At 37.1% G+C, this 27457-nt stretch overlaps 2 protein-coding genes across 3 annotated transcripts; both read right to left on the bottom strand.

The window, feature by feature from the left end:
• Window positions 1-4261: 4261 nt before the first annotated feature.
• Window positions 4262-15053, bottom strand: LOC131989666 (protein phosphatase methylesterase 1-like). The gene is made up of 14 exons (XM_059354964.1): window positions 15025-15053; window positions 12731-12920; window positions 12590-12647; window positions 11510-11561; window positions 11253-11407; window positions 10439-10529; window positions 10102-10167; window positions 9800-9923; window positions 8688-8805; window positions 7833-7877; window positions 5852-5916; window positions 5135-5202; window positions 4987-5017; window positions 4262-4372 (listed from the first exon to the last, which is right to left on the bottom strand). Exons 1-13 carry the CDS (start codon window positions 15051-15053, stop codon window positions 4996-4998), a joined length of 1083 nt encoding a protein of 360 aa, XP_059210947.1. The 3' UTR covers window positions 4262-4372; window positions 4987-4995.
• A 2498-nt stretch (window positions 15054-17551) lies between these two features.
• Window positions 17552-26224, bottom strand: LOC131989659 (toll-like receptor 13). Of its 2 annotated transcripts, none has more exons than XM_059354956.1 (4): window positions 26132-26224; window positions 21818-24324; window positions 19335-19452; window positions 17552-18145 (listed from the first exon to the last, which is right to left on the bottom strand). In XM_059354956.1, the coding sequence occupies exons 2-4, from the start codon at window positions 24294-24296 to the stop codon at window positions 17914-17916; spliced, it is 2829 nt and encodes a 942-aa protein (XP_059210939.1). In that variant the 5' UTR covers window positions 24297-24324; window positions 26132-26224; the 3' UTR covers window positions 17552-17913. The 2 variants fall into 2 exon arrangements, with proteins under 2 accessions (XP_059210939.1, XP_059210938.1); XM_059354955.1 differs by having other exon boundaries at window positions 21818-24318; window positions 26132-26161.
• Window positions 26225-27457: the final 1233 nt, after the last annotated feature.

The raw sequence follows: 27457 nt of genomic DNA, 5'->3' as shown, positions 1-27457 counted from the left end.
TTGTTTCTTCCTACTTTGCTTCTCTGTTCTTCCGTCTCAGTTCACTCTCAGTTCAGTCGGTTACCAAGTCTATAACGAACACTAGTTAATTTAAAACACTGGTGAACTGGTGCAGAATGAATTTGCTGTAATATATATGAAGATGTTGGATTTGTACGCTTTTGTCTTGGCCATTTTTCAGAGAATATTGTTTTAATTCAAGTCTCTTCGTGTTGTAAGCTTTATTTTCAAGGAGTTTACCCAATAATCCTTCTTATTTTCACATTTGCACTGTTTCCTTTTCTTACCCGTTTTCCTGTGACTGCAGTTCTGCTGCTCCCAAGAAAATGAATTTAACGGAGTTAATTTGTCTTGTTGTTGGAGTGAGACTGAGGCTGCTGTGGCATGTTGGTCCCTTTTACAGATTTGTTACCAACCCAGACGTCCGTAACTGTAAGTATCTAAAATTTTAATATTTTAAATTTATGTACATACTCTTGTGAACTTGAGTCTGACAGGATTATATTTAGGGATGTTCCAAATAGTTTGAAGCCTCGTTCATTAACATATTCAAATTCTAAATCATTGTTCTGTTTAAACTCTGAGGGAATTATGGTCACCAGACACCGAACTTTTTTCTCATAAATTTGCTAATTTTACGCTCCTCCGCCGGGTCTGTATTTTTTTTTTTCCATACTTGACCCTTATACGGCATCGTAGCTTCAAGCACATTTGGTACACCCTTTGAGGGGAAAAAATGTAATTGAGAAGTTTGACTTTTTAATCAAGGAAAAAAAAAAAAGGTTTGGCAGGACGGTTGTATTTTTCCGAGATAAAACAAATGATTGACCTGTTTCTAACCACTCTAGCATTAAATAGAATTAAAGTTTCATGATAGATGGAGCTTTTCTTTACAAGCACCATTTTGTAAATGTTTAACCAGTCGTCGTCAAAATAAAAGTAGAAGGGAAATGGAAAACTTGCACAAACACCTGTACAAACCTTTTTTTTTTACTTTTTTTTTTTATTGCCTTTAGGAGGCAGAAAAATTGTTTTTGGCAGTAAATGTAACGACCAAATTCAGCCACAGCTTCCTGTTTTGCAGGACATAACTTTTCCAATAACGGTACCGCAAAGAAGAAAATTCCCAAACTTCTATACAAAATACCTGGTAATAATCCGTTTTGGGTTAAAAACGGGACCTTCATGTCACTGTCAGTAATGACGTCTGGTTGATTTGTCCTGGTCCCGCCTCTCCTTGCAGCCCATTGGCTGTTTCCCCTGGATGCTGTGTCCTGATTGGTTGCTCAGCCTCTTTTGTTAATGCACTTTAATTCTGTTTCTCTGGAAGGTTCTGGAAAAGTCTCTTCTTGCCTTTTATAAACGTCCTATTCTCTTCTGCTTTTCCTTTTTCTACTAGACTTGTCTTGCTTTACTTCTTCACATATTTCCAAAGCTGTTTTTTGTTCATTTACCTTTTTTGGGGGGGGGAAATGTATGGTATTGTTTTGTGCTATGATGTTAAAAATATCTGAACTAGATCAGGGAATAATCCTGGAAATGAGTCCTGGTCCGTATTGAACTACAGATTGTATGTATTTGTAGTCCGACTGCCATATATGTCGCCATATATTGTAATCTGTGTTATTTCTGAACTCTCTCCTGAAGCAGGTGAATCCTGAGCCACGTACGTAATCCTCCCGGGGTTATACATTTAATCTGAAACTGGAAATGAAAGCAGCAGCAGTGTTAAAATATTCTTAAGAACATAAATTAGCATTTAATCTTAGCTATAGACGAGGGCATCATCAGCAAAGAAAAGAACGTGATACCATTTCCGATCCTTCCAGAGAGACAGAGGTGAAAGTCGAGGCGATCCGATGCGTCTGTAGCCATGGTAACCCCTCCGCTACCATGACAACAGGGTGTGAAGGGGCGTTGTGTGTCTTTCTACGATATTAATTGTTTTACAGAGCGTCTGTTTGTGTGGTTGTCCTGTGCACGCAAACACAAAAGTACCTACATACACACGTGTAAATACAATGTTGTTTCTGTGTTTCAGTTGTTGCACGTGTTCTGATTCAGGACAGAATTTAAATAAAATTTTAATGCAAGTTTTTGTTTTTATTCCAGAACTGTTGTTTGTGTCATCTTTTTTTTTTTTAAATGCAAGAATTTTATCAATATCTTTTATATTACATTACATGTCATTTCGCTGACGCTTTTGTCCAAAGCGACTTACAATAAGTAATATTTTTAGTTTTGTTGGTGAAAACCAGAGGTGTGAATCAGCGAATCGGCCCCACGATATGATTTTATCCCGATAGTTGAGTCACAATACGATTTTATTGTGATTTGGTGAGTGTTGCGATACAATAAATTGCCATTTTACTGTTTAACTGCAGTTCTCAGTCTATTGATCTCACTTCAGTCTTTTTATTTCTCCGCAATGAGAGTCCAACCCAAAGACTGACCAACAAAGTATTCAGTCAAACTGAACTGAACTGATATCAAACATGTATGGACCAAGGTTATAATAGTTTTGGATTTTTCATTAGTTTTAGTTTTAATTTCGTTGTGAATTTTTGTTTTCAAATTCAGTTAGTTTCAATTAGTTTTTAGAGTGAGCTTTTTAGTTTTAGTTCAGTTCTTATTTTTTGAAAATGCTTAGTTTTAGTTTAGTTTTTATTAGTTTTAGTGTTAGTTTTAGTTTTTTTTAATGGGCTATGTGTTGGGTGCCAGATTCATAAATTTTTTTGCCTTTATTTCCTTTGGTTTATCCATCTCAGCCCCAATAAGGTTATTAACTCTTACAGTTCTGGCTGTTTTGTATTTTGGTTCTAGTGTAAACATCCCAGTCTCAGTAAACATATTCACCATGTGTTGCATGTTCAAATAGAAACACTGAATTATGAATGGAAAAAGTTGACAAAAAACGAAAACTAAGGACATTTTCACTATAATTTTAGTTAGTTTTGTAACCACAAAATACAGTTTCAGTTAGTTATCGTTTTTTTAAAACTCTAGTTTTTATTTTTATTTCAGTTAACGAAAATGTTTTTTCAATTCTAGTTTTTCGTTATTTCGTTAACTATAATAACCTTGGTATGGACGACAACAACTGCAACATTTTATCAAACTTTCAAAAACTTTAAGCTTCACTGCTCTGAATTTTTGGCAGCTGGCGGCCACCAATCAGAGCAGAGCAATCAACTGCAGCTGCTCCTGTAACATTTCAGGCTACTGAGAGAAAAAACCGCTGAAAGTTCCCCTCGAACAGAAAGCATTTTAGGCCAAACTGTAGCTGCTACCATTGAACCGACTTCACTTTGAGCATCCTCAGTTCTTCCTGAACGTCTACATATGTGTTTTATGAAGAAAAATGAAGAAATTATTTTTTCAGAGTGATCAGAAGAAACTGGTACCTCTGCTTTCCTCCAGAAATGTTTCCACTTTTTTAATGTTGCTGTCTATTATGCTTATATATTTTCTCCTTTTGTTCGTTTAAAACCAAATATAAAACACCTTTGTTCATGGGCACAAACATGGAGAAATTATTAGTAATGGAAAATTGAAGACAAAAAAAACCTGGAGATGGCTCACAGTAAATTTTATACTGAACAACAAACATGCATCTGGTGATATTTCGCCATATGAGCGCTACAGCTACATCCTGTTTATGTAAACAGGAACATCCAAGAACTTCTGAACAGGCAAAGACAGATTTAAATCTAATCATAGTAACAGAAAAAACATCTACCCGGGAGAAGCAGCAGAAATTTCATGCAGATTATTGCTCGTTAAAATTTCTACCAGCTTGTTAGCTAGTTAGCAGTTACTGTTAGCCTGAATGCTAACTGTTTACTAGCTTAAAAGTCCCGCACATCCAGAAAATTGCTCATTCAGATTTTGTGAGCTGCTATTTTATAAATCCTGCAAAGCCAGAAAGACTAGCTTTAATTAACCAGAGGAATGGACGTGTCAACTTGGTCGTTGGCTAGCAAAACTACCTTGAATGACTACGGGAAAAACAAAAAAAAGTTGTAAAGGTTTCGTGAACTCAGTTTGGCAGGAGAAACCAAATTATAACAAAACAGTTGTGAGTAATCAGGATTATTGTGTAGTATGTTGTTCATACAGAAAGTCAAGTTTTCTGTCAACATATTATATGGTAAAAGTAGCAGTTCAAGACCAGGAAATACACAAACTAAGGCAGAGACTAATGGCTCATAGCTGCTGTTAGCTTACTGTAGCTATGAAGCATTCGACAGCTTTAGTTTGTGTATTTACTGCCAGTCTCAGCTTTCAAGGTTTAAACTGTTCAGACTTCAGCATCTACCAGTAGAGGAGGAAGTTCTGGTCCCTGAATCCTTTTCTGCTGGTGTCAGAAAACCTGAAAAAGAGAGAAAAAACATTAAAAAGTCCCTTCTTTCTGTATTAATGTGATATCTTGGAGGGGATTCTCAAGTGCTTAAAATGGTATAGCTTTGTACCAAATGTGTGTAACAAATGGTATCAACCCAAAAAATGAGTTGATACCATTCGGTTCATAACAAGGCATAGGAATGGCCTTAATATAGCCTACTCATATCCAACCTGGTCTCACAGGAATCCGTGGAATAGCCACGGAATCGCTCAAATTTCCATGAAACTGACACGGATTTCGCTACAATGCAAGTTAATGCCAGTCATATCCCGTGGCTATTCCAACATACAAAGTGATTATGTACATTCACTGAGTGAATATTTAGAAAATAAAACATATATTTCTCGCTAGAAATGTGATCAAAATCCATTTTTATGCAGAAACTAAGTCAAAATATTGATTTTTTTTCACTAAAAATGAGAGAACTGTCCGCCATGTTTTTTGTTCTGACCGCCGGGACCTTGAAAGTCACGTGACTTGGAACAAACCAATAGGAACAAATATCCATGGAATAGCCACGGGATATGACTGTCATTAACTTTATATATTTTTGTAGCGATTAAATGAAGTAGAGGTTTTACCTGCAGATCTCATTGTGTGAAGGAGTTGGAGCTGTAGAGAGAAGGGAGAACATATCCTGAGCATCACTAATGTATATATTTTTTCTTAAACATGAAACTAAGAGGAAAGAGCTCCTGTGCCAGCTCAGGATCTGATTATTGATTTCACCTCTTAGTTTCTCTTTTAGCTTCAGCAAACTTGTGTCTCAACAGGAAGGAGGCCACAGCGTCAGCCACCTAAACACACAAAACACCATCATTTAGATTTACCGGTACCAAGGTTATTATAGTTAACGAACACTAACGAAATAACGAAAACTAGAATTGAAAAAACATTTTCGTTAACTGAAATAAAAATAAAAACTAGAGTTTTTAAAAAAACGATAACTAACTGAAACTGTATTGTGTGGTTACAAAACTAACTAAAACTAACTAAAATTATAGTGAAAATGTCCTTAGTTTTGGTTTTTGTCAACTTTTTTCATTCATAATTCAGTGTTTCTATTTGAACATGCAACACATGGTGAATATGTTTACTGAGACTGGGATGTTTACACTAGAACCACAATACAAAACAGTTAATAACCTTATTGGGGCTGAGATGATAAACCAAAGGAAATAAAGGAAACATTTATTATGACCTCTTTGAATCTGGCAGCCAACACATAGCCCATTACAAAAAAACTAAAACTAATAAAAACTAAACTAAAACTAAGCATTTTAAAACTAAAAACTAAACTAAAACTAGCAAACTCACTCTAAAAACTAACTGAAACTAACTGAATTTGAAAACAAAAATTCACAACAAAATTAAAACTAAAACTAATGAAAAATCCAAAACTATTATAACCTTGGTGGGTACTTGAGTAAATGAACAGTTTCTTACTTTGTCTGGCTTGTCTTCTTGCACTGCGTGTCCACAGGGGGGCAGCACCTGCATCATGAATCGCCCTGGAGACAAACACACAGACACACAAACACACTGACTCATCCTCCTCTGTCACACACACACACACTACTGGTCAAAAGTTTTAGAACAGGCCAATTTTTCCAGTTTTTTATTGAAATTCAAGCAGTTCAAGTCAAATGAACAGCTTGAAAGGGTCCAAAGGTAAGTGGTGAACTGCCAGAGGTAAATAAAAAAAGGTAAGCTTAACCAAAACTGGAAAATAATGTACATTTCAGAATTATACAAGTAGGCCTTTTTCAGGGAACAAGAAATGGGTTAACAACTTAACTCTATGGAGTCTTGGGCTATTTTGTCCATTTTTGAATTCTTTTCATGTCTTTGTAAGTCATTTTGTGTCTTTTTTTTGGTCATTTTGTGTCTTTTTTTAGTCACTTTGTGTCTTTTTTTAGTCATTTTGTGTCTTTTTTTTGGTCATTTTGTGTCTTTTTTTAGTCACTTTGTGTCTTTTTTTAGTCATTTTGTGTCTTTTTTTGTCATTTTGTGTCTTTCTGTGTCTTTTGTGTCTTTTTTGGTCATTTTGTCTTTTTGTGTCTTTTTGTGTCTTTTTTTGGTCATTTTGTTCTTTTTTTGGTCATTTTGTGTCTTTTTTTTGGTCATTTTGTGTCTTTTTTTAGTCATTTTGTGTCTTTTTTTGTCATTTTGTGTCTTTCTGTGTCTTTTGTGTCTTTTTTGGTCATTTTGTCTTTTTGTGTCTTTTTGTGTCTGTTTTTGGTCATTTTGTTCTTTTTTTGGTCATTTTGTGTCTTTTTTTAGTCTTTTTTTGTCATTTTGTGTCTTTTTTTGGTCATTTTGTGTCTTTTTTTTTTAGTCATTTTGTGTCTTTTGGTGTCTTTTTTTGTCATTTTGTGTCTTTTTTGTCATTTTGTGTCTTTTGGTGTCTTTTTTGTCATCTTGTGTCTTTTTTTGGTCATTTTGTGTCTTTTTGTAGTCATTTTGTGTCTTTTGGTGTCTTTTTTGTCATTTTGTGTCTTTTTTGTGTCTTTTTTTAGTCATTTTGTGTCTTTTGGTGTCTTTTTTGGTCATTTTGTGTCTTTTTTTTGTCATTTTGTGTCTTTTTAGTCCTTTAGTCCAACATAAAATGTGATTTTGAATCTTTTTTTTACTTTCAAAACACTATCATGCTCAATAAAGAATTTTAAATGTTGCAAATGTGCATTAATTTCAGAGTACACTGAGACATTAAACTGCATCATTTTCAATTAAATTCTGTAAAACTTTTGCCCAGTAGTGTATGTGATCTGTTTCCTCTCTCCTCTCTGCTGTCAGCTCCAGCGTGGCTGTTGAGTGACAGCAGCAGCTGTCTCTGGAGAGGAGCTGCCGCCTCAAGGTGTGTTTATCCGTGTTCACCTGAGTGTGAATGTGTGTGTGCGTCCTCAGGGACGTCTCTGGAGCCGTGAGGACGTCCTCACCTTTTCCCTCTCAGTGAGTGTGGAGACACACTGTACCAAGAATGTCAAGTAGTCCCAGTACAGCAGCGTTTCTCTACATGAGGCAGTTTTTCTCTGAGACTACAGTTCCCATCAGCCCACAGTGTTCACTGGTAAAAAAACATGTTTCGGACATGTTTTCTGTTTCCTTGTTGATTAATTCCTCTCAGCTTTACTTCACGTTCAACTGCTGTGTTTCCCAGAAAAATAGTGCCAGTCATGATGTGTTTAGTTACGTTAGACAGCTTGGAAATTTTGGTTTCCAGTGATAATATAAATGCTTTAGTTGTAGATTGATGATAAAATGATCTCAGATCTTTATCTCTTTAGTTTGCACATCATAGAGTTAATTCACTGTTTGTGAAAGACCTCATGTTTTCAAAACTCTATAACTGTCATATCATCTATATATAGATCATTTTCCATCAGTATTTTCTTGCAACTTCACTACGAGAGAATCAGCATCTCACCTTGCATCTGTCCGATAGTCAGATCTCTGTCCAACCGGTCGATTCCTGGAAAAAGTGTGAAAAGATAATCTCCAGTTTATATTTTTCACACAAGCTGGGATATAGTCTTGGCGGAATTGTCCAAAAAGTGAAAGTGAGGAGCATTTATGGGTACAAGTCAGGAACCGGCCTACTTTACTTATTCCAAGGGTGCTGAATCCAAAAAAAATGGTTCCCAAGCGAAATTTTAAGTTTTTGACCTTCTCATTTGCATATCAAAATGGCGGCCGTTGGTCGTTGGACCATTTCCCCTTAGTTTTTTTGTAAGTAGGCAATCAAAGATGAGGAAATTAAGTTTCTGGATCTATAGTCTAGGGTCAAAACAAGGATATAGTGGAGGCTCAGTGTCTTTTTTATGTATGTATATATATATATATGCAAAATACCAACTTTTAAGGTTAAATTAAGCATTATTTGTGTCATTTTTTAAGGCCAACATAAATATTCAATCAATATCACTTTTAAATGTTCCAGTTGGTATTTTGCATATATATAAATATACATAAAAAAGGCACTGAGCCTCCACTATATCCTTGCTCTGACTCTAGACTATAGATCCAGAAACTTAATTTCCTCATCTTTGATTGCCTACTTACAAAAAAACTAAGGGGAAATTGTCCAACGACCAACGGCCGCCATATTGATATGCAAATGAGAAGGTCAAAAACTAAAAATTTCGCTTGGGAACCATTTTTTTTGGACCATAAATGCTCCTCACTTCTTATAGGAGGCCTTTATTCTGAAATTCGTCTCGACTACTACACAAAGGTCTTACTATTTTCCCATAAAATAACTTGTAGAGTTTGAACCACCTACCAGCCAGCAGCAGGAGTTTGGGCAGCTTGCAGGACAGAAACAGGTTGGAGGTTCCTCTGAACCAGCCGTCCCAATACTTCTCTGACTTGGACAGGTCTACACGCCACATGTAAAAACTCTTACACATACACACACACACACACACAGGGGTTTAAATAGTAATACAAGCAGTAGGAATAAAACATTAAGACATTCATGTGCATGGAGAAACAGGAAACAAAGGAATTTGAGCAAATTAACGTATATACGGTCTGCATGTGTTGGCTGAAGCTGGCAAATAAGTGTAAATCAATGGGATCATATAAGTATTATACATGAGGATGTGTAAGTTTGCTAAAGTTTATGAGAAAAAGTGAATTTTAGTAGTTGTGGTTAGGTTAATGAAAGTTGAAGTATTGTTATATATGTTTTTGTTGAGACTTAAGATCTGTTGATTGAATGAAAATCAACGGTGTCATTGCCAGTAGAAATTACATGTTTGCTATTTTAATTTGAAGGATAATTGTAAACAGAACATCTTATAAGTAGGGCCGGGACTCGATTAAAAAAATTAATCTAATTAATTAGAGGCTTTGTAATTAATTAATCAAAATTAATCACATTTTAATTGCATATAAATATTTGACCTGAGAACAGTGGAAAGTAAACTTCTGTAAACTAGAATACTTTGGTTTTTTAAGTAAAATACAATCCACGCTAGCTAGCACACTAGCTGCTAGCTGCTATATGTTTAGCATTGAGGTGATATGTGAATTCCTTGTTGCCTAGCAACACAACCATGCTCTTATGGACGCTTCCATCCGTTGGTTTTTAGTAACTAAATGTCCCATCATCCACGGGGCCAACCAAAGGTCTCATCAGCTTCTTCCTTCATGTTCACTGTGGTTTGTTGTTGTCTCAACTCATCAACGGTAGTTGGTGCTCCAGTATAATCGGTCAACCTGAAACTCATCCAGTGAGAAACGTTCCACGGCGCGAAAATAAGTGCGATTAAAATGCGTAAATTTTTTTAACGTGTTAATTTTTGTGTAATTAATTCATCTTAATTAACGCGTTAAAGTCCCGGCCCTACTTCTAAGTGTTTTAATGGTTCTCAGTGTATAACTTCTCACCTCTGAAGCGTTGTTTTCTTTGTCGTCGATGTAGCTCTGATCGTAGAACTCCTCGTTGCGCTCGACAACCACGTCGCTCACCGGGCTGGCCTGCTCCAGGGTGTCTGCCTCCTCCACCTCACATCTGAACAGACAGGAAGTGAGAGGAGAGGGATTACCTGTTTACGTCTAGGATTGAGAACATAATGTGTAACACAATACACTGTAAATTCTCACATTAGAAGCCTAGAACAGTGGATGGAACCCTGTTCATTCCCTAAGAAGGCTTTAGACCTCTAATCCTCTAGTCAGAGCCGGCCTACCTCTTGATCTGACCAACCATGGAGACTCTGGCAGATTCCAGGTTCCTGATTTGTCCGCTCTTGACACTGCAAGGACAGAAAAAAGACTTGACTTGACAATGACTTGGACAGGCCAATGACTGAGATAATTAACTTGCTGTAATGTCTAATTGTTAATTCTAAACTCCTCAGTGTATTTCTTCTTCTGGTGTTCTTTGCAGCTACAGAGGGATAACCACCACCTTCTGGACTGGAGGAGAGCTAACTCTAAAGGTGGATTACAATCAGATTTTTTCTCTGGCTGATGGAGATGCATATATGTGTGTTTAATTGGGTAGGTTGTGTGGTAAATGCTCACCTCCACTCTATAGCGTGGTCTACGGACTTGAAGGACTTGGGTCTTCCCTTGAGGAAGTTCTGTATGCTGTGAAGTACCTCCGATGCGTTACCTGCAGGAGGAAAAGAACACCAATGATGTAGATATACACTACTGGTCAAAAGTTTTAGAACACACCAACTTTTCCAGAATTTAATTGAAAATTATGCAGTTTAATGTCTCAGTGTACTCTGAAATTAATGCACATTTGCAACATTTAAAATTCTTTATTGAGCATGATAGTGTTTTGAAAGTAAAAAAAAGATTCAAAATCACATTTTATGTTGGACTAAAGGACTAAAAAAAGACACAAAATGACCAAAAAAAGACACAAAATGACAAAAAAAAGACACCAAAAGACACAAAATGACTAAAAAAAGACACCAAAAGACACAAAATGACTTAAAAAAGACACAAAATGACCAAAAAAGACACAAAATGACTTACAAAGACATGAAAAGAATTCAAAAATGGACAAAATAGCCCAAGACTCCATAGAGTTAAGTTGTTAACCCATTTCTTGTTCCCTGAAAAAGGCCTACTTGTATAATTCTGAAATGTACATTATTTTCCAGTTTTGGTTAAGCTTACCTTTTTTTATTTACCTCTGGCAGTTCACCACTTACCTTTGGACCCTTTCAAGCTGTTCATTTGACTTGAACTGCTTGAATTTCAATAAAAAACTGGAAAAGTTGGTGTGTTCTAAAACTTTTGACCGGTAGTGTATGTGAACTAAATATATTCACTATAACATTAATAATATTCCCAATAAAATCCAAAGAAAACGCACTCTTACCTTCCACCACATCTATGGCCACCAGCCCCACAGTGGTTGGCAGCAGCATGTTGCTGGCTGTATGCACTGCGATCGCCCCGCCAACACCGTGGCCAATCAGGACGATCGGGGGCGGAGTCTCACCGTAGCAGGCTCCAATCACATTGGCTACATCGCTGAGAGGTTGGATGGAGCAAACAAGGAGTCAAGAACTACCTTCTTTAAAAAGGCTTAGTGGTTTCTGGAAGTGTTTGTTTGTGTGGTGTGTTGTTTGTTACCTGGACATGGTCTGAGTGGAGAGGTCGTCTGATTGGCGAACCAGTGTGTCACCTTTTATAGAGATAAAAAGAAATCTGGCAATGATGCAACTCGAAGCACTCTACAGTAAAAAGACAAGACACGTTGAAAAGAACAAGAATGCTCATTTACAGCCGACATGTCATGTATGAGTCCAGGATTAATGTTAGCAGAAAGTCAAGTAATGTAACCTCTTGCAGTATTTCAACTAAATTTAAAAGCAAGAATGCTGGCTGACTGTTCCTTTCACTGCTGCTTTCCAAGAACCAGTGATAGCAACAAGACTCAACAAACCAACTTCTTGCATGTATTCTTAAACCTCCACTAATAGTCAGCTTAGCTTAGCTAAATAAAGGGGACACGCTGGACAAAAGCACCACATTTTTTCCACGTGCTCTCTATCACCATAGGTTCATTTTCACCCAGACTGGTAGGCAACTCGCTTCAAGTGCTGCAGCAGAGAATCCTGAGCTGAAAGTGTTTGGAATCTAATAATTATGTAAATACATGGCCAAAATGAACATATCTATTTGATCATCTAGAGATATTCTCAGTAGCTTTAAATTATTCTTTGACCCAGAAAATGTATATTTTGACACTAAGATTGACCTTCTAAGTGGCTTAGAAGATATACTGGTTCTCATAGATTTTATATGGCTGCCATCTCCGATCTGCAATCTTGATGAAGTGGCTCCTACCAAAAATTTAAACCTATAGTGATAGAGAGCATGTGGAAAGAATTTAGTACTTTTGTCCGACGTGTCCCCTTTCTTCCCAAATCTGGTCCTAAACCGCCGGACTATAAGGAGATGATTTTGGTTCGGTTGGTTTGTTTGCCTGTTTGCCATTATGATTATGAAACTATTGGTCTGATTTTATCAGCATGGGCCATGGAAGAGCTCACACTGCTGGTAGAATATCAGAATAATAGACAGATACACAGTAAGGCTGGCGAGGCCTTGGCGGAGCTCCGGGCCCTTCTGGTTACTACCATCTGTTTGTCAGCACAATTTAAGAAAAACTGCTGGTTTTATCAAAACCTTCTCTTCATATTGCCTCACCGTGACCCCGGAGGTCCATGGCCAGGACCCTGCAGGTCACTCTGCTGGCAATGGCTGTCTGCAACATAGAAAAACACAAAGAAATGCCGCTGATATTGAGGATGTAAGCACCATCAGTCATTCGACTGTCCAGATACTCACGGTGAAGACGGCCCAGGACAAGGCCGAGTGTCCTCCTCCGTGCAGCAGGACCAGTAGCGGTCCATCGTTTCCTGCTTTATAAATCCTGAAGACGTCCCTGCTGTCTGCCGGCCCCACGCTCACATCCTCCCTCTGGTTGAAATACTCCCGCCAGGACACCGGCGAGTAATCCGGCTTCCCGCTGACCTCACTGGTCGACATGTAGACACACAGAAACACACACGTTGTAAGCTACACTGCAAAAAAGCCAACTTGTATTTTTTGGCCTAAAATAGTGATTTAATTTGGTAAAACTTGGAAATATAAATTACTGACATTTAGGGCAATAATGTAAGTTAGCACAACAAAGGAAGCCAGTTGTCTGCTCAAAAACAAGTTGGTGAGTTGTTGTTACTTATATCTTTAAGTTGGGGTTCACAACAAGGGACAATAGTTCTGATAACTCTTATTTCTTTGTTGCGAAATGCGGGAAAGCGGTGAAATTCGGTCATTAGCGAAAGCTAACGGCTAACTGATGCTAGCGGCTAACTGATGCTAGCGGCACTGCTTGTTACAGCTACAAGAGTAGCCATTAGCGTATCAATGCTAACTCAAAATTGTGGTCACAACATTAGCTGACATTTATAGCGGCGTTACAATCGTGCCAGAGAAATTCAGAGTTGAGCAAACTCAAAAACAAGACTTAAAAATATTTAGTTTAATTGTCCAACTTAAAATTTTATCGAAGTTTGTTGCCTTGAAATTTTGAGTTCACCCAACTTTTCTTTTTTTGCAGTGTACCTACACAAACTTTCATCAGGAGGAAACTGACACATTATACAAATATTCCCTGTGGCGGAGCTTCTCAAGAAGCAGATTATTGGAGCTGTGTTCGGTTCTCTGCAGGTGAGAACCAGAACATACAGCGTGCTGGGGTGAATTTAGGCAAAAATGTGAGAACCAACAGCAGCACGTACGTAGCAGGCTTGAAAAACGTCTGGTGGACAGACGTGATGTCATGATGAGGTAAAGGCTCTTCTCCAAATATGGTCAGACGATCACAAACAACACAAAAACAACAAAGTCTGAACAATAGTGACAGAATGGTGGCGGATCAGTGCTGCGTAAAAATGAAAAAACTACCAACAATACATTAAAGTTGTTTGAAAAAGTTTCAGATCTAAAGATGAGAAGGAAAATATATTCTGTCCAACACATGAAGGACATTTGTTGACATAAAGTTCAGTGTGGAAGAAACCAAACCAAGGGAAAAATGCAACAATGTTTAAACTTCTCCACTGAAAGTTTTATCACGATTTATATGTGAAAGTGACCTAAAAGTACACTACCAGTCAAAAGTTTTAGAACACCCCAATTTTTCCAGTTTTTTATTGAAATTCAAGCAGTTCAAGTCAAATGAACAGCTGTAAAGGGTCCAAAGGTAAGTGGTGAACTGCCAGAGGTAAATAAAAAAAGGTAAGCTTAACCAAAACTGGAAAATAATGTACATTTCAGAATTATACAAGTAGGCCTTTTTCAGGGAACAAGAAATGGGTTAACAACTTAACTCTATGGAGTCTTGGGCTATTTTGTCCATTTTTGAATTCTTTTCATGTCTTTGTAAGTCATTTTGTGTCTTTTTTTGGTCATTTTGTGTCTTTTTTTAGTCATTTTGTGTCTTTTTTTAGTCATTTTGCGTCTTTTGGTGTCTTTTTTTGGTCATTTTGTGTCTTTTTTTAGTCATTTTGTGTCTTTTGGTGTCTTTTTTTGTCATTTGGTGTCTTTTTTTGGTCATTTTGTGTCTTTTTTTGGTCATTTTTGTGTCTTTTGGTGTCTTTTTTTTGTCATTTTGTGTCTTCTTTTAGTCCTTTAGTCCAACATAAAATGTGATTTTGAATCTTTTTTTTACTTTCAAAACACTATCATGCTCAATAAAGAATTTTAAATGTTGCAAATGTGCATTAATTTCAGAGTACACTGAGACATTAAACTGCATCATTTTCAATTAAATTCTGGAAAAGTTGGTGTGTTCTAAAACTTTTGACCGGTAGTGTACATTTAATTTAATTTAATGTAAGTACATCATTTTTTAATGGATGTGAATGGTGCTTGCAGCAGTTAAACATGAACAGTATCATTTAAATTTGCATTCAGACTTTAATCTTTCTCGACAGAAAAATCCTGACTTCAGTTTGTGGGTTCAGTTCTTCAGATTGAAGGCCGTTTATCAGAGTGTTTTTTTTTTTATTCTAAATGTCTGATTTTCTGTCTGTTGCCTGAAGAAGAGGTGAACCAGTGAAGAAGAGGAGACTTACTGCTCTGTGTCGAAGCTCTCCTCCCACATGCTGCGTCTCAGCAGCTGCTCTCTTCACTCTGCTGGATCTGGCCTCCGACTAATTAATTAATTAATCAAGTCGGTTTTTTCTTTAATAGGAACAAAACAGCTTCCTGTGTGCCGTGTTGCACGTCCATCAACAAAATGAATAATGTGACTACTGCTGGGTGCACAAACACACACACAAACACACACACACACACACACACACACACAATAAAAGGACAAAGTCAGCTGTTGTTGTCAGGTAGCATCGGCCTCTGATTGGCTGAGCTGCTGACGCTGCTTTAGTACTATATTTAAAACACTTCCATTATAAATAACTTTATGTTTGATTGGAAATAGTTGAGTTTAATCTACACTACCGGTCAAAAGTTTTAGAACACCCCAATTTTTCCATTTTTTTATTGAAATTCAAGCAGTTCAAGTCAAATGAACAGCTTGAAAGGGTCCAAAGGTAAGTGGTGAACTGCCAGAGGTAAATAAAAAAAGGTAAGCTTAACCAAAACTGGAAAATAATGTACATTTCAGAATTATACAAGTAGGCCTTTTTCAGGGAACAAGAAATGGGTTAACAACTTAACTCTATGGAGTCTTGGGCTATTTTGTCCATTTTTGAATTCTTTTCATGTCTTTGTAAGTCATTTTGTGTCTTTTTTTGTCATTTTGGTGTCTTTTTTTGGTCATTTTGTGTCTTTTTTTTGTCTTTTTTTTAGTCATTTTGTGTCTTTTGGTGTTTTTGTTTGTCATTTTGTGTCTTTTGGTGTCTTTTTTTGTCATTTTGTGTCTTTTTTTGGTCATTTTGTGTCTTTTTTTAGTCATTTTGTGTCTTTTGGTGTCTTTTTTTGTCATTTTGTGTCTTTTTTTAGTCATTTTGTGTCTTTTGGTGTCTTTTTATCATTTTTGTGTCTTTCTTTAGTCATTTTTAGTCTTTTTGTGTCTTTTGTGTCTTTTTTTTGTCATTTTGTGTCTTTTTTTGGTCATTTTGTGTCTTTTTAGTCATTTTGTGTCTTTTGGTGTCTTTTTAGTCATTTTGTGTCTTTTTTTGGTCATTTTGTTTCTTTTGGTGTCTTTTTTTTGTCATTTTGTGTCTTTTGGTGTCTTTTTTTGTCATTTTGTGTCTTTTTTTAGTCCTTTAGTCCAACATAAAATGTGATTTTGAATCTTTTTTTACTTTCAAAACACTATCATGCTCAATAAAGAATTTTAAATGTTGCAAATGTGCATTAATTTCAGAGTACACTGAGACATTAAACTGCATCATTTTCAATTAAATTCTGGAAAAGTTGGTGTGTTCTAAAACTTTTGACCGGTAGTTTATATTTACGAGAGTGGAACTTCACCAAGGTTAGAACGTTGTTGATCTTATTAAATTTTAAGACAATTGTGTTAAATAATCGTGGTCTAAATATTAACCAAAATAATGGTGTTTGCAGTGATTTTTGCAGTAATGGAACAGCCCAATGTGGTGTAACAAGTTTTAATTCAGCAAATGATCCAAATAATCATTTTACACATAGAACATCTTGACTTGTTTGACATGTAGCAGGAAAAGCAAAAGCGACTAAACTAATAAAATTATGTTACACTTGGTTGCCAGTTTATAAAATCAATTTAAAGCTGCTTAAAACACTCGGAAATTGTAGCTACTATATGTTTGCCTCGAAAATTTCATAATAATTTATGAACAATTTGTTGATCATTTTATTTGTAGATATAAAAGTTTTCTTTCTTGTAGGTGGTAAATGGTTTGGAAGCTGTCTTCTGACCCTCAGACCATTTTTCCCTTTTACTCTACAGAGAAAATCTTTCTTCAGGTTTTCTCTCTCTAAACATGTTTGTGATCTAGTTTGTGTAGCTCTGATGGCGGCCTGCCCCTCCACCCTCTGCACAAACAGCCCTCAGGTGGCCGTGACAGACAGCTGGTATCCAGGTAACCAGCAGTGTGCTGAATTAAATGTCATTCAGAAAAACACAATGTGTGGTCGGGACAACACAAACCTCTGTGTTACAGTTCAGGACATGTACATTCAGAGGAGCATATTAGTCTAGACGGAATTGTCCAAAAAGTGAAAGTGAGGAGCATTTAAAAAATGGTTCCCAAGCGAAATTTTGAGTTTTTGACCTTCTCATTTGCGAACCTGGTCTCACAGGAATCCGTGGAATAGCCACGGAATCGCTCAAATTTCCGTGAAACTGACACGGATTTCGCTACAATGCAAGTTAAAGACAGTCATATCCCGTGGCCATCCCATTGATATTTTTTCCTATTGGTTTGTTCCAAGTCACGTGACTTTCAAGGTGGGGTGGGGTTTTTTATGCAACTTACGTTTTTTTACGTAACGTATATTTTTTTAACGAAATTTACGTTTTTTACGAACTTACATTTTTTTACGAAACGTATGTTTTTTACGAAACTTATGTTTTTTACGAAACTTATGTTTTTTACAAACTTACGATTTTTTACGTAACTTACTTTTTTTTACTTTACTTAAGTTGCTCACGTCACCCTCGTAACTACTTCACTTCTGTCATTTACGTACATTTATTTACTGTTTAAACTGTCCTTTATTACATCTAACCAGATTTTTTTTTTTTTAGCTAAACCTAGGTCAGTGGTTTTGTAGCCTAAACTCACAGAAATTTCAGCCTTTTTTAACAACAGTGAACTGTACGTGTATGTATAATGACGTGTGCTTTTTTGGAACGTTCTGCTGAACGGTGGGTCACAAATAGCTCACTGAGTGCTGGTTCAGGTATAAATGAACTTTACAGGTAAGAGCAGTCCCTTCAATTCCCTTTTAAAATGTATATCTGCGATCTACAAAAATGTCTTGTCTGGTTCTGAAGGAAACCTCAGAATGAATCGTCACTGAATGAGGTTTGGGCGTGTGTGATCAGCGGGACGTCCAGCCGTCTCCAGAGCTCGCCTGATGTTCTGCCAGAAGGCTCCGGTGTGCTGACCGGCCTGGGGCCAACTCAGGTAGGTGCGTCTCTTTATCAGACCCCTCATCCGGTGGTACAGGGACATCTGATGGACCGGGATGTCCTCCATAAACAGCAGGATTAACACATCCTCATGCTCATCGAACAGACGGAAGCTGCAGACACCAAACATAGTCGTATATTAACATTTCTCAGCAAACGTAAAAAAATAAAATAAAAAAAAAGGTATTCTTTAGCTTTAAATATCCAGGACTGAACGTCCTGTTGTCTTTTTTTAGCCTAAATGATATACATGCAGTATAATTATTTATTAGACAGTGTGTGATATTCGATATATTGGGTAGAAATAGGTTTTCACAACCCTAATACGGAAGAACTACAAAAAGTTTACTGATGTCGACATAAGTACTGAAGAGAGGTCTAGGGAGTTGTAGTTTTTTTTAATAAAACAGGGTTTCCCCTAAAATTGGAAGTTGGAAATACTTAATTAGTGGCTTTCCAGGGGTTTGAGGGGATGTCAATCACATTTTTGGCATCAGAATTTAAATATTGTCTTGTTCAATGGGGGATTTGTTATTTTTTCAGCATATCCTAAAGCCCCCCCACTCCCACCCCTTAGTGACTATGCTCACATTATAGTCCATGTCAACACCTTTCTATAACAGTAGGTCTCATGTCTGGAACCCTTTTTGTCTCTTAGTTATAATCATCTAAATATGCCCCAGGGTTAAGGTTCAAAGGTCAATATCCCAAAGCAAGAATATTATAGAACCTTGAAATTGATATATGTTACTCTCCAGGCGAAGACCTTTCCGGTGATTTATTTGGTTTAGCTCTATGACAAAGTTTTTTATTTTTTCACATCTCGCACTCGGAGCACTGAAAGGGTTCTGGGAATCTAAGTCTGTTAGGGCAGATTTCCAAGGTTTGAAAAAAAAAATTTACTATGATTTGCTATCTTTCCTCTTTCTAAGTAAAGAGGTGGTGCCCCGAAAATAACATTAATTCATTTAAAGTGTTAAATATTAATTTAGTCAATTTCTGATAGCAAAATTGACCTAAATTAGCTTTTATCAATCAATCAATCAAACTTTATTTATATAGCGCTTTTCATACATATAAATGCAACTCAAATACCCCTACATATTTTGGTGCCCCCTGCTGGAGGCAATTTGTATCTGCAGCCAGATACCCCTACACCGGATTATGAGAAATCCAATAAACATGGCTAGTTTGTTGCCCAATATCCTTTTGTTCAAAGCATTTAAACCATTCACCAGGTTTATTTCGTTCTTCTACATCTGTGTAGGGTTCATAGACTGTATATAGATAAAGGAGTCCCACCTGGCCATCTGGATCTCTCTGGAGCACCACTCGCTACTCAGGTAGTGTCGGCTGATCACACAGATGGTCTTCCTGCTGCCGTAGATCGCCTCCGTAATGTTTTCTACGATGGGTTTACCTGTGAGAACAAACAGCTCCTTTCAAACCACCAATTCACTTTGTAAATGTTCGGTTCTGCTTCAACGAGCTGCCTCGTGGGGCTGAAATGATTCAGTACAGTATTTAGATTGAGGCACATAATGTGGAACCTGTGAAGGAAATTTGGTGTTTCCTGCATGGTGGGACAGTTCCCACATGGTGGGAAGTAGGAGTCTACTTGGTATTCAAGACACAAGGCATTGTGGGAACTGACTCTGTGAACTTAACAATTCTAACACCATGACTGAGGGGAACGTGTTGACCAGTGGGCTCTGTCAACAGTCATAAGTCGAGCGGTGTACGGGACTTTGTTGTATTGTAAAATAGCCATTCGGAATTGTGTGGTGTATGGAACATGAATGCGCTAATAAAACCTGCTGAACAGAGTATTGAGTGCTTTGTGTTTGGCCAGCTCACCCATTAACTTAGTGCAGTTGTCAAAACTGCCACGACAAACCAAAGTTCATAAGCACAGGTTCCAGTGTGTAAACCAGGGATTCTCAATGCGGGGTCCAGGGACCACCAGGGGTCCTTGGCACTGTGCCAGGGGGTCCCTGGATCATTTTTGTATTATTTTTACAAAAGCTTTTATATAATTCAAGAAAAAATATTAATTATTGTATAATTTTTAAAACTATACTAGCTATGTTCTATTCAAACAAATCCATACCTCTTAATAAAATAGGACATGCATTGATGGTGAGCATTGTTGATCATGTTTCGAGACACCAAAGATGAATCAACTTGTGGGAAACACTGACAACATGCAGAACAAGATCTTCACATCCAATAGCTTCTTCTTAAAGGATTTTAAATGCAGTTTTTTTTCCTCACACGTTACAAGACGTCTGAAGGAGCCTGTTATCTTGAAACGTCACTCGCATTGGAAACCTTTTTAATCGAGGAATTTGGCATGCAGATTTTCTTGTTCTGCACATTGGGCACAGGGTTACTTTTTAACACTGACAGCTCTAAAATCATTGGCACAAATATCAAAATCGGCGTTGAATTTAGATTAACTCATCTCATATCTAAATGGTTACTTTCTAAGTAGGGGATGATAAAGCTTGGTAGTCTGAGCAAAACAGTCTCACTGTAAAATGAAAGTATGATTATGTGTTAAGTTATCTGAAGCAGCAATGCTTATCTATTTGTTAAAGGCAGTGCTGTCTCCGATCTGAAAATAACACCACAGAAGACTTCAGGACCTGATTGTCCCAAAAGGGGATGTGAAATTCTCTCACAAACATAAAGCACGAGTCACAGCTGCAAAACAACTCATTAGAGGAAGAAGACAACAATGCAGATGATTGTGAAAGAGGAAGCAGAGAGTTGAGGGTAGTGGCGGTTCTAGACCAGTTTTACTGTGGGGGCCAAGGAGGGGCCAGTGTTTAATCAGAGGGGCACATTAGCACGTTAAAAAATGGCAAAGATTATATTCAAGCATTCAAAACCTTTATTTTAGCTTATTTAAAAATGTCATTTAAATATACACTACCGGTCAAAAGTTTTAGAACACCCCAATTTTTCCAGTTTTTTATTGAAATTCAAGCAGTTCAAGTCAAATGAACAGCTTGAAAGGGTCCAAAGGTAAGTGGTGAACTGCCAGAGGTAAATAAAAAAGGTAAGCTTAACCAAAACTGAAAAATAATGTACATTTCAGAATTATACAAGTAGGCCTTTTTCAGGAAACAAGAAGCGGATTAACAACTTAACTCTATGGAGTCTTGGGCTATTTTGTCCATTTTTGAATTCTTTTCATGTCTTTGTAAGTCATTTTGTGTCTTTTTTAGTCCTTTAGTCCAACATAAATGTGATTTTGAATCTTTTTTTTACTTTCAAAACACTATCATGCTCAATAAAGAATTTTAAATGTTGCAAATGTGCATTAATTTCAGAGTACACTGAGACATTAATCTGCATAATTTTCAATTAAATTCTGGAAAAGTTGCTGTGTTATAAAACTTTTGACCAGTAGTGTATATGGAAAGTTACAAATACATTGATTGAAACAATAAGACTTACCAACAATAACAATTATTTTTGTACGACAATGACATTTGTCATTTTTGTGCACAATCACTTTATTTTATTTTGAAAGCTTTTATTGCACAATAGCCTACTTTACAATGTACACACTCTGGGTTCATTTTGTGTACAATGAGATATTGTTTGAACAGAAAATAGGTAAAAATGATTCCGTTGTTCATCGTTATAAATTGACCATTTTATTATTAATTTGACACAGGGTAGAACCGCCACTGGTTGAGGGTAGTTAGAGGTTTCATTGCTCCTCTGTGACATAATCATGAAGATTTTCAGAAAGACATTAGAGACAAACAGACCTGGTTCGAAGTCTCTGTGGTGCAGACAGAGTCTCCAGCCTTGCTCCCCCTCCAGCACTGGAAGCATCTCTCGGTAGACCCAGGCCTCATCGTGAACATTGTAGGAGACAAAGGCATCGTAGCAGTGAGGAGTATCCCTCCGTCGCCTCCTCTTATCGTACAAGAAGGCTAGAAAGAGGTAGTAGGCGTAGGCTAGGTGCCACCTCAAGAAATGGTATATGAAGCATGTGAGCAGAGTGAGAACAACCAGGCTGGAGCTGCAAATGAAGCAGAGGAAGCTAGCGTCTATCCAACAGGAGCTGATGTCAAAGTCGAGGAACTTGTTTCCCTGTTGGCTCACAGGAAAGGCACAAGTATACTGGTGGCCGTTAACAACCTGCGTCTGGTTGTTGCTCTGCACCCATTGGATGAAACCAGCATTGGAGCATTCACATGTTAGAGAGTTATGGTTCAGGTCGAGGTATTTCAAGGCCGGGAGGGATTGGAAGACCGTCTCGTTGATGACCGACAACCCATTCCCACTGAGTTTCAGCCAGCTGAGTGCTTTCAGGCCGGCCCGGGCCAGGAAGTCCAAAGACTTGAACTTGTTGTTGGAGAGATCGAGTATCTGCAGGTTTGGGATCGGCCAGAACACTTCGGGGGTTAAATCTGACAGATTACTGTGGATTATCTGAAGACTCTTCAGTTTGGGAGTGTGTTTAAATAAGTCCTGGTCCAATGATTTTAAAAAGTATTTCTCAGACATGAAGTACTCTAAAGAGTTCAGACCCTTGAGCAGATCTGGTGGAACATCTGGATAATCTGCGTCATGAACTCTGAGTATTAGCGTCTTTAGGTTAGGTAAATTTGAGAAAGGTGGTTCATCATTTTGTAGAGAACTTCTCTGGTTCCATATCGAGCTAAAATGTAAAGTAAGATTTTCTAAGTGTGTTAGTCCTCTGAAGATCTCGATTTCTAAATGACGGATAGAAAGACTAAGAGCTTGAAGATGATCAAGCCCTTTAAAAGCCCACTCGTACACAGTGGAAGGTTTGTCTGATTCTAAATCCAAATACTGTAGGGAAGACAGATTCCTGAAGTCTTCTGGCCTGAGAGTAAAGTAACCATTATTGCCTAAAGTCAAGATTTGTAGGTTCCTCAGATTAACTTTGAAGGTATTGTCAAAAGTGAATAAACCATTTTCTCCAAGATGAAGGAATTTCAAATTGTACAAGCTTTGAAAAGCACATCCTAAAAGATTTGATATGCGGTTTTGTGTGAGATCAAGGAATGTTAATCTTGTCAAATTCAGGAAGTCGAGGCAGTCGATGTCACTGATGACGTTGGCACTCAGATCCAACCTTTCCAACGTGGAGAGTCCTCGGAGCGCGATCGGCACTCGATGCAGTCTGTTACCGAACAGCCTCAGAGATCTGAGCCGGGTCATCGAGATGAGTGAATGTTGGGAGAGCTTGGACAGGCCAGTATAATATAAAACGAGTTCTGTGAGCTGAGAACACGACCGGAACAGGTTATCGTCTACACTGCTAATTTCGGAAGATGTTATATCAAGTCTTCTTAGAGAAGGAATTCGACAGGCGACCTCTATGAGACCATCTATTTCTGTTATAATTAAAGACAGGGAAAGTTGTTGTAGTGAGTCAGTGGTCTGCAGCATCGCTCTGTACGTTTCAAAGCTAACATAAAAATCACCAAGGGACAATTCAGTAAGGCTCCTCAGAAAGGTCTTGTTCGCTACGTCCCACTCAATGTCGCTGCTGCAGTCCTCAAAGTCCAGAGACCGCAGACGAGGAAAGATGTCTGCGGTGATGCTGAACCTTCTCAGGGGGTTACCGCTCAGCTTCAGCACCTGAAGGTTTGACACGTTCAGGGGCAGGTCGTCTGATTGAAAAGAGGTGAAGTTGTTATTCGCAAGGAGCAAATCATTTATGGTTGGTAGTTTTACGATTGGAGCAATGTCTCTAATTTGATATAGCTGGTTATTATTCAGACAAACTACCTCTAAGCTGACCAGGGACTGAAAGGCAGCAGGGGAGATATGTGAGATCCTGTTATCATCCAGAGTTAGCTCGACTAGCTCGCTCAGTCCTTCAAACATGTTATCTGTCAGGCTTGTGAGCTGATTATAATCCATGTCAAGAGTTCTCAGCTTTCCCAAATCTGCAAAGGCTCCGTCGTCAATGTGAGAAATCTGATTCATTTCAGCGTTTAAAGTGGTGAGGTTTGATAGATGTTTTAAAGCTGTCCTGGGGATCTTTAGAAGTTGATTTGAGCCGAGGTGGAGTATTGTTGCATTTCTGGGGATGTCATCGGGAATAGCAGCGAGGCCACGGCTGTCACATTTAACCCACAGGATGGTCACGTCTTCAGAGTAGACAATGGTGCAGTTTTTGAGTGAAAAGGCCAGTAAGGGATTATACTGGACCAGGAAAGACAGAAGAGAAATAAGGAACAGAGAGCGTTGTCCTTTCGCTTGCATGATGGATTTTGGGAAGTTAAGACTGCGTCTGAGAAGAGGAACAGAAAATGAAATTATGCTTTACTCCAAGGTTATTATAGTTAACAAAAACTAACGAAATAACAAAAACTAGAATTGAAAAAACATTTTCGTTAACTGAAATAAAAATAAAAACGATAACTAACTGAAACTGTATTTTGTGGTTACAAAACTAACTAAAACTAACTAAAATTATAGTGGAAATGTCCTTAGTTTTCGTCTTTGTCAACTTTTTTCATACGTAATTCTTTTGGTTGATATTAAATCTATTTAATCCATCTGGTTTTATGACCTAATAACCTTATTGGGGCTGAGATGGATCAGACAAAGGAAACAAAGGAAACATTTATTGTGACCTTATTGAATCTGGCACCCAACAAATACCCCATTACAAAACAACTACAACTAATAAAAACTAAACTAAAACTAAGCATTTTCCAAAAAAACCCAACTAATTAAAACTAATGAACTCACTCTAAAAACTAACTAAAACTAACTGAATTTGAAAACAAAAATTGACAACGAAATTAAAACTAAAACTAATGAAAAATCCAAAACTATTATAACCTTGCTTTACTCTGCAGGACATTTTTCATATTTAGCTGCAGATCAATCAGCGACAGTGCTTCAGGGGTCATGTGACTTGTTTAGTTTACACCGCCAGGTTAGAAAATGTTCAGGCTGTCAGAGGTCAGAGGTCACTGCCCACTTTCAGTCCAATGACACTGAACTATAGTGCCAGACCTGGTGGATTAAACATTTCTGATCATAAAATATATATTTACACGACCACTCAAAAGTTTAGACACACCTTCTAAGTCATTGTTTTTTATTTATTTTACTTTTTTAAAAATTATTATTGGTGAAATGACGTAACAAACAAGGTGACATGAGAGACAAATACACTACACCATGTGGAGCACAAGTAGAGACAGCAGACAACAACAAAGAAAAACACAAATGATAAATGATTTGCACAGAGGCATCACAGGTGGATGTGTGTGTGTGTGTGTGTGTGTGTGTGTGTGTGTGTGTGTGTGTGTGTGGATGAGAGGCAGATGCTACAATATATATATATATAAATATATATAACATGGCTCACTTATATGTATAACACAATGAAAATAAATAGGCAAACAAAGCAAGAAGTACTAACGCGAGAAGAGAGGGAGGAGGAAAGAAAGAAAGAGAGAAAATAAATAAATAAGAATAAATAAAATAACTAAGTACATAAATAAAAAAGAAGATAATAATATTTAAAAAATAATAATAATTATAATATATATATATATATATATATATATATATATATATATATATACACACACTACTGATCAAAAGTTTTAGAACACTCCAACTTTTCCAGAATTTTATTAAAAATTATGCAGTTTAATGTCTCAGTGTACTCTGAAATTAATGCACATTTGCAACATTTAAAATTCTTTATTGAGCATGATAATGTTTTGAAAGTTAAAAAAAGATTCAAAATCACATTTTTTGTTGGACTAAAGGACTAAAAAAAGGCACAAAATGACCAAAAAAAGACACAAAATGACAAAAAAAGACACAAAATGACTAAAAAAGACAAAACATGACCTAAAAAAGACACAAAATGACTTACAAAGACATGAAAATAATTCAAAAATGGACAAAATAGCCCAAGACTCTTTAAGTTCATGCAGAGAAAAAGCTCATTAATCACCAGACTCTCCTGACATCAGAAAAAGTTACACTAAAATATAACTTAACCCAGTAAACATTATTTTATTTTTACCACAGTCGTTGTTTTATCCAGTAACTGATGTCTGTGAACTCACCAGCCTCTCCCGTAGTGTTTTCTCAGCCAGATTTGATCCGTTTGGTGCCAGAAAAGGACTGAAGAGTTCAGCCAGCAGCTCAGACTGACATGGGAAGTGGAAAAGCTCTTATGTCCCACTTGGACTTTTCTGCAAACAGAAATAGAGGAAGTCACATTTTACTTCTGGACATGCATCAGTAACATGATGTGCTGCTTATCTTTGACCTAAAGCACTACTTCTCTAACTCTGTTTTCAGGGGGCCCACTTTTTAAAAATGAGGAATCATTGCTACCCAATAAAAAAAAAAAAAAACATAACTTGGGAGAAAAGCATTCCTGATCAATTTACTAAGTGCTCTTACAGACAGCAGTTAAATCAGGCGGCAATCTATGGCAGTAGTTCTCAACCTTTTTGAGTCGCGACCCCCAATTTAACATGCATGTTGTCCGCGACCCCCGCTCACTGAACACAATCTCACACGCACAGTTCAGATCACCCAAAAAAAGAAACAAAATGACCACAAAAAGACACAAAATGACAAAAAAAGACACAAATTGACCAAAAAAGACACAAATTGACCAAAAAAGACACAAAATGACTAAAAATAGACAAATGACCAAAACAAACACAAAATGACAAAAAAAAGAAACAAAATGACTAAAAAAAGACTAAAAAAAGACAAAAAATGACCAAAAAAAGCACAAATTGACCAAAAAAGACACAAAATGACTAAAAATAGACAAATGACCAAAACAAACACAAAATGACCAAAAAAAGAAACAAAATGACTAAAAAAAGACTAAAAAAATACTAAGAAAAGACAAAAAATGACCAAAAAGGCACAAATTGACCACAAAATGATTTAAAAAAAGACACAAAATGACCGAAAAAAAGACACAAAATGACAAAAAAGACACAAATTCACCACAAAATGATACAAAAGACACAAAATGACAAAAAAAGACCCAAATTCACCACAAAATGATACAAAAGACACAAAATGACAAAAAAAGACACAAAATGACAAAAAAAGACACAGAATGACAAAAAAAGACACAAATTGACCAAAAAGACACAAAATTACCAAAAAAAGGACAAAATTACCAAAAAAGACACAAAAACACATGAACACTTTAACACAGTGGAGACAGAGCTGACTTCCAAAATAATTTGGCGACCCCCAGAAATCATCTCGCAACCCCAACTGGGGTCCCGACCCCAAGGTTGAGAATAGCTGATCTATGGCGTCATATTTGAGTCAAAAGTCGCGCGAGTGACTAACACATCTGCACGCGCATTTATTTCGTGTCGCGCGCAGATTTCAACTGCTGCACGCACTTGTTT

Source organism: Centropristis striata, chromosome 17 (genome assembly GCF_030273125.1).
Source record: "Centropristis striata isolate RG_2023a ecotype Rhode Island chromosome 17, C.striata_1.0, whole genome shotgun sequence".
NCBI lineage: Eukaryota > Metazoa > Chordata > Actinopteri > Perciformes > Serranidae > Centropristis > Centropristis striata.
Note: the sequence above shows the minus strand (reverse complement) of the source record. Positions and strands in the feature narration are given on the sequence as shown.

Coding starts and splice junctions, on each gene's coding strand:
- LOC131989666 (XM_059354964.1), bottom strand. CDS start 15,053: ATGTGGGAGGAGAGCTTCGACACAGAGCA. Junction 12,648..12,730: donor TGTCCTGGGCCGTCTTCACC/GTGAGTATCTGG, acceptor TCTATGTTGCAG/ACAGCCATTGCCAGCAGAGT. Junction 7,878..8,687: donor CAAACTCCTGCTGCTGGCTG/GTAGGTGGTTCA, acceptor CACTTTTTCCAG/GAATCGACCGGTTGGACAGA.
- LOC131989659 (XM_059354956.1), bottom strand. CDS start 24,296: ATGCAAGCGAAAGGACAACGCTCTCTGTTCCTTATTTCTCTTCTGTCT. Junction 19,453..21,817: donor CCACAGAGACTTCGAACCAG/GTCTGTTTGTCT, acceptor TTGTTCTCACAG/GTAAACCCATCGTAGAAAAC. Junction 18,146..19,334: donor AGAGAGATCCAGATGGCCAG/GTGGGACTCCTT, acceptor TGGTGTCTGCAG/CTTCCGTCTGTTCGATGAGC.